Raw genomic sequence first — 14,685 nt, 5'->3', positions numbered from 1 at the left:
GTCAAGTTGACCCCAGTTAGCGTTCAATTGGCTTTTACTCTGTGGACTTCAGCAGTTTGACGATTGACATCTACCACTCTGTCGGTCGGTGCCTTGTCGTTCCTCCGACAGCCTCATGTTCTAAAGCTTTGGTGAAGGGCCACCGCAGGCCACGTCGAGCGTTAGAAACACAAGTATCCATTTTTATTAAAGAACTGATAATGCAATTGCTAGTTCCGTCAAAGTTCACCGGAAAATTGGTACGTTAGTGGATCCGATTTTATCCAAATTCGATTTGAATTTAATTTTTCAAATAAAAATTCTTATCCAAATTCGGACGGTATAAGAGAATTCTCTCCTAAAATTCAAAAATAAACTTGCAAAAGGACAAAACTGAAAGAATATGTCTCTCTTTCCTAAGCATATTTTTTAATATTATCTTTGCATAAAGGGACCATGATGTCACACAAAGGTTGTCAGTCGAAGGACACTAAGTGTGATTTCAGAAATTTGGGAGGGGCTAATTGCAATTAGGAAAAATCTCAAGGGAGGTTTCTGAAATTTTTCTTTAAAAAAAATGTATATTCCTACATTATCTTGCCATTCACGAAAGAAGAAATAAATATAAAAAAAAGTAGTAATTTCACAACCGTTTATTTTCGAGTCAACCATCAATTCATCACCGCTTCAATGACGACGGTATTTCATCAAGGATTAGGAACCTTCTCGTAGAACCATAAGGCCTTTACCTCCACCTCCACCTCCTCTGCTTGTTCTTCTTGGAATTTCTGCAGCTTCGCTAATTACTACAGTTGAACAAAGATGTGGCTTTTCAAAAGAAAAGGGCCATCTGGGTTCTCATCCTCTTCCACTGCTGAGGAAGTCACGCAGGGGATTGATGGCTCTGGTCTCACCGCCATCGTCACAGGTCCTCTACTTGCTCTTGTCTCTCCGTTCCTTCTCAATTCGACCTTTCTGTCCACATATGTTTTTTTAAAAAAATTTTCAGCTCCCTAAATTTCTCTATTCTTTTTTCTTCTTCTCTTTTGTGTAGAAGTGAACGCTGCTTCAAAAATAATCTCCTTGTTTTGTTGCCCTTCAATTTGTTTATACTCGTCTAGCACATCAGTACTTTCGTTTTCGTTTTCTTGTTCATGACTGTGGGCCTTTATGATTGATTAAGAGGATCGGTTTGAACGCATGGAATGACGTAGTATAATAACAAACAAAATTGCAGGGGCTTCAAGTGGTATTGGTGCTGAAACAGCTCGTGTTCTTGCACTGCGTGGTGTCAGTGTTATAATGGGGGTCAGAAACATGGCTGCTGGCCAAGAGGTCAAAGATGCAATTGTTAAGGAAACCCCTGAAGCTAAAGTTGATGTCTTGGAGTTAGATCTCAGTTCACTTGCATCTGTGAGAAATTTTGCAAAGGAGTTTAATTCGTCTGGCCGTCCCTTGAATATCCTAATGTAAGTAAATGCTACCTATACAGCAATCAGACTCTTCTAACTTTGTCTCCCCTCATCTTGTCTCTTTATTAAGTGCCTGGTATTTTTTGTGATTTTGTAAATTTTATTTGCTTATAATTTGCTTATTCGTTTATTCTTTTTTTTTGTTTTTGACTCCTGGGATTGGTCTCTGTCTTCTTTATGTTAAGTAATAATGCTGGAGTCATGGGGACCACATTCGAGCTATCCAAGGACGACATTGAATTGCAGTTTGCCACAAATCACTTAGGTAGGTCCTATTCTTCAAATTCTTTAGCAGTAATTGGATGGATTGGAACTCAGCATGGTTCTTGTTGACATCAACACTTTATCTTCATAACCATCTTTAGTTTTGTATCTGTTATGCAGGTCATTTTCTTTTGACTAACTTGTTGTTGGACACAATGAAGAAAACATGTCATCAAACTAAGAGAGAGGGAAGGATCGTGATTGTTGCATCAGAATTTCACCGCTATACCTATCGTGAAGGTGTGCGTTTTGATAAAATCAACGATCAAGAAGGGTAAGCTTGTGGTTGCCAGTGCTTAATTGTGTTAATCTTTCTATATGTTATTCTGTTCTAGACTCTCAAACCGTAGTTTATCATTGTTCTTTCCTTCTTTTTTTTTTTTCTTCTTCTTCTTCTTAATGTCAAAGCTTCAAACTCATGTCTTAGCTTGAAGGTACTACCATACTGAGAATCTGTTTCTTCTCTCTCCTTGTTTCATAAAATGCCGTGTGTTTTGTCATGTGGTGGTTGAGATTTAAATTTTTGGGTACTCCTGAGAGTCCAAGTAGCCACCTACCTGTGAAAAGTAAAACCTATTCATACCTATATCTCGAACCGCTCACCATGCCAACAAGTAGACTTAGGAAGTATAAAATTGCAGATACTTCTTAAGCAGTAGTTATTGAGTACATCTCATAGTATACAATATACTGATACACAAATAAATGGCATGCAATTTTCTCGTGTAAATGGGGATAAACATAAAGCAAACATGTCAAAGTATTAAGTTAGAACTGTTTTACAGGTAATATAGGAAAAAATCATAGCCATCATTTTCTAGAAGGTTTGCGAAGAAAGAGAGGCAGGATTAGGGGAGAATGAGAGGATAGCCCCCATGCCTTGTCTGTGACATTATCATGTAGAAACTGTAAGATTTTTAGAGAGTTCCCTCGATTAGAAAAAGAAAAAATTGTTAATGAAATTTGTGTTGAATTATTAAGGGATGGTGTGTAGGGAGGTAGTGCGGGGAGGTCTTTTGACCATCATTCTTGAAAAACCTCTCACATGTTCTCACACTTTTACGCTGCAGGTACAACAGATACCTTGCTTATGGTCAATCCAAGCTTTCTAATGTGCTGCATGCTAATGAGCTTGCCAGACGGTTAAAGGTTGTAGATTCTGACTTTGATTCCCTTGAAAGTTGAGACTTCTAGCATTTTTCTGAATTTAAACCCCTGGGATTTTTCTTCCCCCATTGGTTGCTGTAGATATTGTCTTTTATCCAGCTTATATAATAATATGCCAGCATTATCTTGAGGATGTTTACTCTAGTCTTTCTTAATTTAGACACCTCAAAATTTTGTGCACCCCTGGCAAATTTTGGTGTTTCTTTCCCTGGCAAATCAAGGACTGAACATGATAGGGCTTGCGAACTTTATAAGATGCATTTCTTACTCATAGCTCGTCTCCTTCTCATTGGTGGAAATGGTCAGCCTCTATAACATGATATGTCTCCTGTGCGAGATTTCTCTGTTCATTGTTATCTTAGTAGCACGAATAATACTTCTATCTAACAACCAGAAGTGGAGATGGATTCTAGGTCTCCAAAAGAAAGCATCTGTTAGTTTTCAATTCTATTGATTTTAGGTAGGTACTAATTCATGCCGTGTAATACTATAATTCAATGCCCAAGCTTGGATTCAATTGGTCATGAGCTTCCTGCCACCAACTACAAGATGAAGTATGTGGCAAGAGTGAACAAGAAAGGGTCAGTATAAAAAAAATCTTATATGGTCAAATATTTGACCACAGTGACATGATGTCTTAACTGCAGCCAATGTTTCTGCTTCTCCAATTTTGGAATCCATGGCTTGCTTCTTGTCCCATAATTATGGGCTCTTTGTCAACCATGACAATCTCAGTTGTAAAATTACACCCATTCAACTTTTCTACAGGCAGTGCAAGTGCTTCAGAGAAAAGGGGAACTTTTCAAGAGCAATAGCAATTATGGTTAACTTAATTGAATGAACATTGTCATTTATGTGAGATGTTCTTCTGTAAATTGTCACAATAACTAAATCAATCAATGTCTTCCATAAAACAGTTTGATGATTTGTTTCTTAGCAGGAAGATGATGCAGACATAACTGCCAACTCACTTCATCCTGGTGGAATTACAACCAACCTTTACCGTCACAGTGGCATTTTTAGAGGTACTCCCAAACTTATTAACAGTATGCGTCTGCATTAGCCTTCTGAATGTGTTATTTTTTTTGTGCTTCGCTATTTGGTGGTTTTGTTTTATTGTATTATGCTTTGTTTATGCATGCTTTAAAAAGGTTCAATTAGCTTCAAATTTCTAGTGGCAAGCTATGAACCCTAGTATAAATGCTTCTTGCATTGCCAGTTGTCAGAAGGGCTAGGTGTTCTTTGAATTTCTGTTTGGTACACCAAGCCCTACTGGCCCTGCTATGATGAAACACATGGTGTTGATGACGTTGTTAGGGGATGGTATTGTATGCCTTAAACCCCAAATCCTGGCTGGAGAATGTTCTTTTATGTCTTGAAATCATCAGTGGAGATCTTGTCTTGATGTAAACATCTAAAAAATGTGTGGTCTTTCTCATGTATCTGCTTTTTTTTATCTGATGCAGGCCTTGGAAGTATTATCGGAAAATTTGTGTATAAAAACATTCCACAAGTAAGTTATGCCTCGTACTAAAATCATATTGGCTCACGTTTGTGTTAAATTTGTCAAGTCTGTCATGAAAAAGGTGTTAACTATTTGGTACTCCCTCCACTGACCTGATATCAGGGAGCATCGACAACATGCTATGTAGCATTGCATCCGCAAGTCAAAGGAATAAGGGGCGAATATTTTGACAACTGTAACATAGCTAAAGCAAGCTCAATGGCCATGGACGCGGATTTGGCAAGGAGACTCTGGGATTTTAGCGTCAGCTTAACCAAACCAAATGATTCCTGAGAAGCCAAATCTTCCAGGAAAAATAGACCAAAAAAAGAAAAAACCTATGTTGTCGTGTGCTATGAGATAGTTTCTAGTAGTGTGTGTATGTTCGTGGCTTTTCCTACTTAACAGGCTTGCTCCTCCATTGAGTATGGCATCATGCATGTCTTCTCATCCATCGTGGTGAAGCAAGTGATGCTCTGTTCCTCTTGGTCTGTAATGCTGTTAAGAGTGGATGATATCTGGTTTATCCCTGATTATGCTTTAGTGGCATTACTTGAACTAGTCCGTGCCCATTTTGGGTTCAGTCTTTCCCCGAACGAACGGCGCGAGACTTTTCGCTATTACTTTTGTGGGTTTACCTTATTTCATCCGTAACAACGTCATCGAAGAACAAAATATGTGGGGGAGATTTGAACCTTTACGAGGACGAGAAGGGCCAGGACTATAAAGTGCAGTCTTTCCCCGCACAGCATGTAGGTGGACGAGAAGGGCCAGGGCGGAAGGTACCTTAGACTAGTAATCTTACTAAGTTATCATTAATGGAAGATTTTAAAGGAGTTAGAGGGAAAGCCATAAATATAAATCCACGAGTTTTTAGATCTGATTTGGAGAATAAAGAAGGCACTCGTAAGGAATGCAAGTGATTTCTTCCGTTTTAGCAATGAAGGAAATGAAGAGAGAGGAGAGGGGGGGGGGGACCTATCATCCCCCACAGTACTGAAATTCTTCCACCTTAGTAGTTTTGAGCAGAAAGCGATGGAAATGTAAGGGACTTCAGAAATTTTTTCAATACACTAGCTTTTCCTTAAGGATATTTATGTAAAATAGAATCTTTTCCTTCTGTTTCTCTTTACTTCCAAACAAAATAAAATCATTTTTTCCTATTTCTCTCCTAAAACTCTCAAATAACAAACTGTTCTATTCTCATTCCTCCCCACACCCTTTCTACTCCCAATTGTTTTTTTTTTTTTTTAATTTTATTTATACCTCCCACGCTCCCCATGCCCCTCCCTACCCCCGTCAGTCAAGGATAGGATTCGAATTCTGAATCTGACAGTAACGAAAAATTTTATAAGTCCTCCCCTAACTAGACAATTTTTGTGTATTTAACTTTCTAGGCGCTTTTATGAAACTGGTAATAGATACTAGGATAAATTAGGTGCCGTGTTAACCGTCTGTAGACTTTTAATTCCAGCTTCTAAGATTACTGCTTGCTCCCCTTCCTGAGAACCCTGGACTTTATCCAGCTGAGAGATTCATAAACACTAGCGGGTATTGAAGAGTACGTAAATTTTTATTGAAGTAACACTTTTGTCATTAGTTTTCAAGTAAAATCAAATATGCTTATGTTCCTTAAACAGGATGATGGGGCAACTATGAAGTCTGGTCGATGTTGGAGCAATTGTGACCAATCCTTTTTCCGTCATTACGGCAAGGTTGGAGGTCGCAATTAAACTGGTTTTCATTCGAATCAGAAGTGCGCAACCAACGAAGAACGTCTGTCTTTCCTATCAACAGAAACTGATGCCAGTTAAGCGCGCAAGCAAGCAAGCGTTTTAATTCAACTTCAATCAAACTCCAGAATTTATTAGCAGCACAAGTTCAATTAGCTTACTCTGTTGACTTCAGACTCGACGACTGACATCTAACTACTGCTAATTATAGCCCATTTTTGGTTTGAGAAGCGGGATGTTGGTGCCTTGTGGTTCTCCCTATATCCACATGTTCTTATGCTTCAGCGAAGGCGACGTCGATCGTGGAATTTTAAGTTGTAACCCCATCAGGATGGAATGGGCAGCCCGATTCCAGATTGCTGTCCATCCATCAATTGCCAAATCCAAAATGATACACGTATCCATTTGTATGATACAGAGCTGACAATGCGACTGAAACAACCACTATCCGTCAATCAACAATCAATCTCTTTAAATATTGAAGATTACAGTAGCGCACACATTTGGCATTTGGCCCATCGCCAAAGAACATCAAGTATTGATCATCCTGCAATCACTACTACGTACTGGGGTTAGTGCAATTCCCTCCTCGTTCTCCTTCCCCCTTGAACAAAGAGGTCTAGCCATTAAACAAAGTAAGTTAGAAAAAGAAAGCATCTTGAACTTGAAGGAAAAGATGTGGTTGTGCAACACAAAAGGGTCGTCTGGATTTTCATCCTCTTCCACCGCGGAAGAAGTCACTGAGGGCATTGACGCCTCTGGTCTCACTGCCATTGTCACTGGTGATCTTCCCATCTCTTCGTCTTTTTTTTTTTTTTTTTCTCGAACTCAGTTCATTTATTCATATTGCACTTCGCAATGGTAACCTCATGCTCCAACATTTCTATTTAAAGCTCCGCGGGTTTCACGTAGTTCATGATCGGAGTTCTGGGTTACGTAGTCTGTGGGAAGTGGATCCCGATATCTTTTGCTAGCTAGAATGCCTAGCAACATTGCTCATGAAATGCATGTGCAAATAAATCCTGGACTTCTGCGTCCTTAAACTTCAGCTTGACCACTACGCCAAAGCATGAGCACCAATAAAAATAACATGAATATCAAAACGTGGGATTAATTGGATGTAATGAAATTCTTCAAACAAGCGAATCATTTGATGATGGTGGCAATTGGCATTTTATTGCAGGTGCATCAAGTGGCATTGGTACTGAAACGGCCCGTGTTCTTGCACTGCGTGGAGTCCATGTCACAATTGCAGTCAGAAACATGGCTGCAGGCCAAAAGGTTAGAGAAGCCATTGTGAAGGAAATCCCTGAAGCCAAGATCGATGTCATGGAGTTGGATCTTTGTTCAAAGGCATCTGTAAGAAGATTTGCATCAGAGTTTAATTCGTTGGGTCATCCCTTGAATATCCTAATGTAAGCAGAGCAGCAGATTATTCAAAAATGTTTTGTATTATCAAGAATTTCTGATCTTTGAAGCATGTTCTTCATTCTCAAGTAATAATGCAGGAATTGATAGGTTGCAATTTTATCATTTATTTTATTATTAATTTTCCCTATTACCTGACCCGATGTAGATTAATTGCTGAATTCTACTCATTTTTAGTGTTTTGCATATATTCCAGGGAGTAGAACGAAAATATGATAACAAGTGCTAATTTGACAGAAAAGGAGTCTAAGGTATAGAGCTTATCCCAGGGGCATTGTTGGCAAAGGCAAACTTATGCCCATTTTAGTAATTGCCGAAGACAAAAGCACTAAAAGGAGCAACGAAGGGCTGAAGGCGGGGGTCGGCTTCTTCCTCTCCGGAAGGAGAGCCGCCGCAAAGGAGATAGGAAATATAGAAATAGCATAGGACTAGCACTACGGAAGCTTAGCTTTTGATTTCTCTTTGGAGAGCTTTTCGTCTTGTAGCTTAGCCGCAGTTGTTGACTTTTCTTCTTAGTCTTTGTTAGTTAGCTTTTTCCCACGCATGGAAGATTGCTGAGGAGCTTAGCTTATGTCTTTGATTCTGCCTATTCAATTTCTCTTCTCCGAATGTCGGACAAAAGCGAACACACTCAGTGGACTCTTGTAGCTTTCTTTCTTTATTGAATAGACGAATTGAATTCGCCCAGCTTCCCAATTGATGGCCGCAGCTTTTGCTACAATTTCTGGCGGATTTAGTTCATCAATTATGAACTAATTTTCTAATTCTAGTCAGGGGACAACTGAAGATTTGGTTCAACAATTACTGTGAGATCGAATTTATTTTAATTGTTTCCTCCATTTATTGGTATTCATGTGTTTCCTGCTTTTAACTGTTATATCTCTTGTGTATGATTGATTAGTGCGCAATAATTAATTATTCATAGGGGCTATTTTGCTAAATAGGGGTAATTGAATCCGTAATTGTTCGTTATCTCTACCTCAGTAGCAACTGGCGTAATTGGGTTTATGTCAGGGGAGCATATGATCTAGCTTAAACAAACCCTCGTAGCGTGTTTGTTAGTTAGGATTGGGCCTTTCTAATTATTAATGCAATCTAGAAATTAAATCCTACGGTCGTACCTGGGGTTGTTTTTGGGTTAGAGAAATAGCTAACGGTCGTACCTTAGCTATCGAAAAATTAAGAAAGGGTTGGTTGTTTATCGCGTGCATGACAACTATAACTAATCTATTACTAGATGTTGGAATTATCTGTGAATCAATGATCAGTGCCTGAACCATTTCTGACGTGTACCCTTGGCTAGAGTTTTCCCTTAATTATTTCTTTGAATTAATTACTTTCTGCATTTAATTTGTTTAATTGGCATTTAATCCAAAACCCCCCATACTTTGAACTCTAGAAGAAACGAATTATCCCCAGTCCCTGTGGATTCGACCCTACTCACCGCTATATACAAAATCTGTATTTTTCTCGAGTAGGTATTTATTATTGCACAGGTTCGGCACCTGTCAGGAATCATGGGTGCCCCTTTCAAGCTATCCCAGGACAACATAGAATTACAGTTTGCCACGAATCATTTAGGTAATTTCTTTTTCTCCATTGAATCTTTGGTTAAGACATTAACTGGTCTGGTCATTGTGAAATGCAGGTCATTTTCTTTTAACGAACCTGTTGCTGGACACCATGAAGAAAACGTATTACAAAAGTAAGAAAGAGGGGAGGATAGTCAACGTTTCATCAGATGCTCACCGCTACACATATCGTGAAGGTATTCGTTTCGATAGGATCAGTGATGAAAAAGGGTATGTTTTCAATTCCCATTAACGCTGAATTTTTTTTGAAGTTGTGCGCCCGAGAACCTTGGATAATTTCAGCATATATCACATTTTTTGAAGCAGTTGGAACTTTTTTCTTCTCCTCATTTACTGCCTTACTGCAGATACAGTAACTTCTTTGCTTATTGTCAATCAAAGCTCGCTAATCTACTGCACTCCTATGAGCTAGCCAGACGCTTTAAGGTATTCAGTTCGGTGCATAAATCCATGTAGGATGTACACAGAACTTTGTATTGTTGGACACCTAGAAGAGATTTTATTCGACAAAGGTGCAATAAAAAAAATTTTTTTTTAAAAGAAGTACAGTAGTACCTAATTGTAGCAAGTGATCAGCCAATTGATGGGATACAGGTACCTTAGCTATGATGGCTTCCCTCACAACCCAGCTCACTGTTACATTAATACGGCCACTTACACACTTCTGGCAAGCCACAAAACACATAGATCCTATACACCTAACAACAATTAAACGTACTGCCTTTGTTTAGATCCCTACATTCCTACTCCACCTTAACTAAATCAAAATAATGCCTTTTTCAAGTCTTCAAGGCACATCTTTGTTGGTGCATATAGCTCGATCGGCCCGCCTATCCTATGCTATGTTTCGTGCCCAACGTGAAACCAAGTCAATGTTTAACTGATAGAGCCAACAGCGTCTCTAACCGGAGGGGTGGGAAGTTAAAGGTTCACTTCTTGTCTCCTATCTTGCCATTTAATTTTGACTATCACTTAATTATGATTTTTTTTCACGGGATTTTTTCGTTGGCTCATCTTCTACTTATATCACACTAGATTAAATTATACAAATGTTGTTATTGCGACAAAAAAAAGTTTAACTGATAGAAGCTTTTAGCCCTGTAAAAAATGAAAAAGGAGGCACCGGATGCGTAGAAAAAAAATACAGAAATACTCCAGCACAGCAAAATAATACACTACTCACACAATTAGGATCCGCGCAGAGTTGCTGCTATTCCGCTCACTTTTTCGTTACAAACTAAACTAGTGTGAATACCCGTGCTACGCACGGTACTGATATTATTGAAAAAAATAAAATGTTGAACAAATAAAGATGAAAAAATTGAACCAACAAAATTTAAATGTAATATCTGTTTAACAATAGTTTGAAATATAATAGAATGTGTATATCATTCAAGAACTGTCTTTTTTTGAAAAATGGATCCTGAAAAAAAAAATTAAAATTTATATTAAAAAAGGGAATGATATATTTCTACAAATGAATGTAATTGAATGTTGTTAAAATGAAATACTTACAAATACTAAGCATTCGATTTGATAATCTTTCTTGAAGGTGCGAACACTCTTCACACCAATCCACTTTTAGTACGAAAGTCAAAATTGATGATTTAATTAACTATGTTGAATTTTGTGGAGTGTGTACTACAAATGAAAATGCACGATCTTTGACGATATAAAAAACTGCATATTTATCATGATCACGCAAAAGTATTGGTGATGCGGATGGCTGTCGAACTTGAAGAGAGGCAATATTTTCATTTCTTTGATCTAGATAAAGAATATATATTAAATCAAAAATAAATAGTTTTTGTATTTATTTTATGTGTAGTAAGTGATATATTGTATGAGAATTGTTAACAAAAAAATACAATAGTTAATATAGAAGTAGCATCAATAGAATTTAATACAATTGTGTTGTAATCAAATGAAAATTACGCACCAATAGAATTGTTATTAGCACCCATAATTAATGAAGTAATCCCTATATAAATATATTTTGGTACATGTAAACCCCCCAAATCCCGCAAAACCAACCACCACTTAATTAAAACAAACCAATAAATGCACTAAAATGCCTCCCATTTATACCTCAAATTGCACTTTAACTCATGAATTTTGTGCGAAATTATCCCACTAATTGCTTTTGTCCTTTTTGATTTTTTCACATGTCGCTAAATGTTTCATTCCCTCTGCTATCACTTGTATATTAAAATCAAATTTTAATATTAATAAAAAGGAATGTATTAGTTTATAAAATGTTCATAATGTAGATAAATTATTAAATTTGGAAAAGGGCATATATTCTTATAGGCTTCTTTTCTTGTTTTTTTTTTTGGGAAAATAAGTTTGTTCTTGTAGGTTTTTTTTTTAATTTTTTGGATACAGAATTGTTTTTCAAAGATTTTGGTTCGTAGTCCCTACTATGTTTAAACCATCTTTTAATATCCAATTCAATATTGTCTTTTACTTTGGCAGTCTCTATAATTTTTAATTTATTCTTTTGGTTTAAATTCAATTAGAATTCGAAAATTTTCAAATACCAAGAGAAACCAGTTTTTTTAAAAAAAAATCATCGTCTTATGTCAGGTAGAGCGCCAAAATATGAGTTAGGATTATTTTCTTTATACAGTTAGTTTCCTGATATCTAGTATGATATATAATTATGTCCCTTGGGTTTTTTTTTCATATAGATATCGTTAGGTCTTTGGCATCACTGCTGAACATAATCCAAATTTAGAAGGACGCGTTTTTTCTAATTCAATTGATGCAAAAATAAAAAAATACAAAAAATGAAGGTAATATTGTGATTCAAACTCTAAAAAGTAACATACCATTTTTCAAGAAGTTTCATGTCTTCTTTAGCATCTCAAAAAGATGCAACACAGAATAGTTATTTGAATCCTAATAAACTCTCTTTCTACCAATTTTGAAAGCTCACCCATTAAAAGTGAAGTGAAAATTATTGCAGTCAATGCAGAGAGAAAATGATAAAAAAAATAAAGGCTAGAATGCAATTTTGCCAAAAGGATTTCTGACGAAATTAAAAATTAATCCAATTTTAATAATGGGCGTATAGTGCCTTAGTTATTAGTAGTATCTGAATTGTTTTTCTCTAATTATAAATCATTTTTAATTATTTTTTATTATCAAAAAATATTTTTTTATTTCATGCACGATTATTTTTTGAATAAAATTATGAAAATAACTATCGTAACACCTTTTTTATGTGATAAATATGCGATAAAAAATAATTAAAATTTTCAGTAATACAAACAAATAAATTTTTATAATATACAATTTATGTTAGAAATAGTAAAACCCTCAATCATGAACCTATATCATCCGCAATTATATAAGCAAGCAATACCTTATGTTAGAAATGTGATTGTGATTTTGTGTTTATACTTTATTTTACTATTGACTATCTTTGCTTTACAATGTAACAATAAGCAAACAACCGTTCATAGGATTTTGTAAAAAATTTTCAGAAATAATGGATGATCAGAAAATCAATGCAATATCATTCATGACAAAAAGTAAAGCAAAAACAAAACATACTTAAAAGGCAGAGGGGACTGACCTGGAAAATTAAGCTGGCAAAAATATACTTCCAATTCTCCACAAGAAGGTTGAGTTCTGCTAAAGTCTCTGCACATAATATCTTCCACTACTGCTCATAAAAGAAACAAAATCAATACATTTACAAAATGAATAGAGAACCAAAAACAAATAAGAAACTGAGAGAGAGTGGAAGTGAGATAGTGGGAATAGAGAATTTGTAGGAGTGGTTGTAGAATGAGTTAAGATAGTGGAATAGTGGGAGTGAGATAGTGGGAATATTAATGGGTGATAAGGTGGGTTATAACCCACTACATTTTATGTATTAAAATAAATACAAAAATCTAGAAAAAAGAATGAGAAGTTTAGAAGTCATTGAGAGGGTTTCTGTTAAAAATCCCTTCCTGAATACACATAGATATAGATATAGATTGCTTGTCTTTAATGTTGACTGTTCTATAACAACATGTCCCATAGTTGGCAAACCGATTTCCGTCGTAAGAAACTCATGTACTTTGTGCATTTGTTTGTTGGACAGGAAGAAGGGGTGGAAATAACCGCCAACTCTGTTCATCCAGGAGTGATTATCAGCAATGTTTTCCATCGTCGAGGCTGCTGTATAGGTATCCGCAAACTACTACTTTCACTGAATGGATCCCTTTTAAAGTCGAACTTGAAAATGAAATGCGTACATCATATGGTGCCATTTTGCGGATTCTGATAGCCAAGGACAAGGCTGGCTAGAATTTCTCAGACTTGATTAATTTCAATAGCCTAACTATAAGAAACGGTTGATGATGTTGCAGACATCTACCCGCGGATCCATTCTTAATTCGTCAAAAATTTCCAAGAAATCTTGTGCTCCTATTTATTCGAATTTACGGGAATTGGCTACGTTACTCTCTCCAGGGCCCCTGGATCTATTCTCATGCATTATTATGCGTGATGCAGGTCTTGCCAATAAGCTCGACAAATTTGTGTTTAAGACTCTTCAACAAGTAAGTTTTGCATCCAATTTTCGTATTAATTTCTCTCACAATTCATGTTTTGGTGCTGTAAAACCAGTAGTAAAATGTTGAAGTTTATCCGGGATAAGGGACAAAAGGTTACTTGTATGATTCTTCTAGAGGATGTTCGTATGTTTAGTTGACTATACGAATGCTGCAGATGATAATGCCATTTCAGGGCAAGAGCCTTCCGACCAATTAATATTTCTTCGTTTTTTTTTTCCCCGGCACCCCTTTTAACTCGGACGTTCCAGGGAGCTTCGACAACCTGCTATGCAGCATTGCATCCGCAAGTCAAGGGAATTAGCGGTGCATATTTTCGGAACAACAACATAGCCAAAGCTAGCTCAAAGGCCATGGACGCAGATTTGGCTAGCAGACTCTGGGAGTTTAGCTTGAACCTGGTAAAGCAAAATGGAGATGATTCCTGAAAAACCAGTTCTACAACAATGGACGTATATTATATACTGCTGATAAATTCGACCATGGTATAATAATAAAGTGGGAAGAAAATAAGTTCTGTTTAATAATTGTTTGCGTAGAAAAGTCTACTTTCTTTTTTAAAAAGATGTTTAGAAAAATTATGAGCACACTGCGAGTTGTGCACATATTAGTACAAGGAAGATTTGCCCAAAAAATATATATATATATATATAAGATTTAGATTGTATCTTGTATATCGTTTTTCACACTATACTATAGGTGAAAATTATAAAATTTTATTTTATAATTACACGTTATTTGTTCAAAGTGAATTACACCGTATGTATATAAAATTAAGTTTTATTGTCAAAATGAATTACACCGAATGCATACAAAATTACACCGCATGCATACAAAATTACGTCTTGTTGTTTGTGCTAGGCAGTTAGAAAGTAATTGACTTGTCAAAGCTGCGCGAGGCGCCTGGCAAGGAGTTTGGCACCGTAGAATAAAATTAAAAATTAAATAGGACAAAAAATTGTTTTCCTTCCTCAACAT

General features: G+C 36.5%; 2 protein-coding genes across 3 annotated transcripts; both read left to right on the top strand.

The window, feature by feature from the left end:
• The first annotated feature begins 636 nt into the window (after window positions 1-636).
• On the top strand, window positions 637-4,982 carry LOC113725003 (short-chain dehydrogenase TIC 32, chloroplastic). Of its 2 annotated transcripts, none has more exons than XM_027247947.2 (8): window positions 637-907; window positions 1,217-1,448; window positions 1,637-1,716; window positions 1,836-1,989; window positions 2,786-2,864; window positions 3,820-3,907; window positions 4,349-4,395; window positions 4,510-4,982. In XM_027247947.2, exons 1-8 carry the CDS (start codon window positions 802-804, stop codon window positions 4,678-4,680), a joined length of 957 nt encoding a protein of 318 aa, XP_027103748.1. In that variant the 5' UTR covers window positions 637-801; the 3' UTR covers window positions 4,681-4,982. The 2 variants fall into 2 exon arrangements, with proteins under 2 accessions (XP_027103748.1, XP_027103749.1); XM_027247948.2 differs by having other exon boundaries at window positions 638-907; window positions 3,823-3,907.
• Window positions 4,983-6,038: 1,056 nt separating this feature from the next.
• Window positions 6,039-14,324, top strand: LOC113720197 (short-chain dehydrogenase TIC 32, chloroplastic). Its single transcript, XM_027245138.2, has 9 exons — window positions 6,039-6,901; window positions 7,303-7,534; window positions 7,617-7,624; window positions 9,057-9,128; window positions 9,196-9,349; window positions 9,487-9,565; window positions 13,236-13,320; window positions 13,649-13,695; window positions 13,959-14,324. The coding sequence occupies exons 1-9, from the start codon at window positions 6,796-6,798 to the stop codon at window positions 14,133-14,135; spliced, it is 960 nt and encodes a 319-aa protein (XP_027100939.1). The 5' UTR covers window positions 6,039-6,795; the 3' UTR covers window positions 14,136-14,324.
• Window positions 14,325-14,685: the final 361 nt, after the last annotated feature.

Source organism: Coffea arabica, chromosome 2c (genome assembly GCF_036785885.1).
Source record: "Coffea arabica cultivar ET-39 chromosome 2c, Coffea Arabica ET-39 HiFi, whole genome shotgun sequence".
Lineage (NCBI taxonomy): Eukaryota > Viridiplantae > Streptophyta > Magnoliopsida > Gentianales > Rubiaceae > Coffea > Coffea arabica.
The sequence above is the reverse complement of the archived record's forward strand: the minus strand, read 5'-3'. Positions and strand labels throughout refer to the sequence as shown.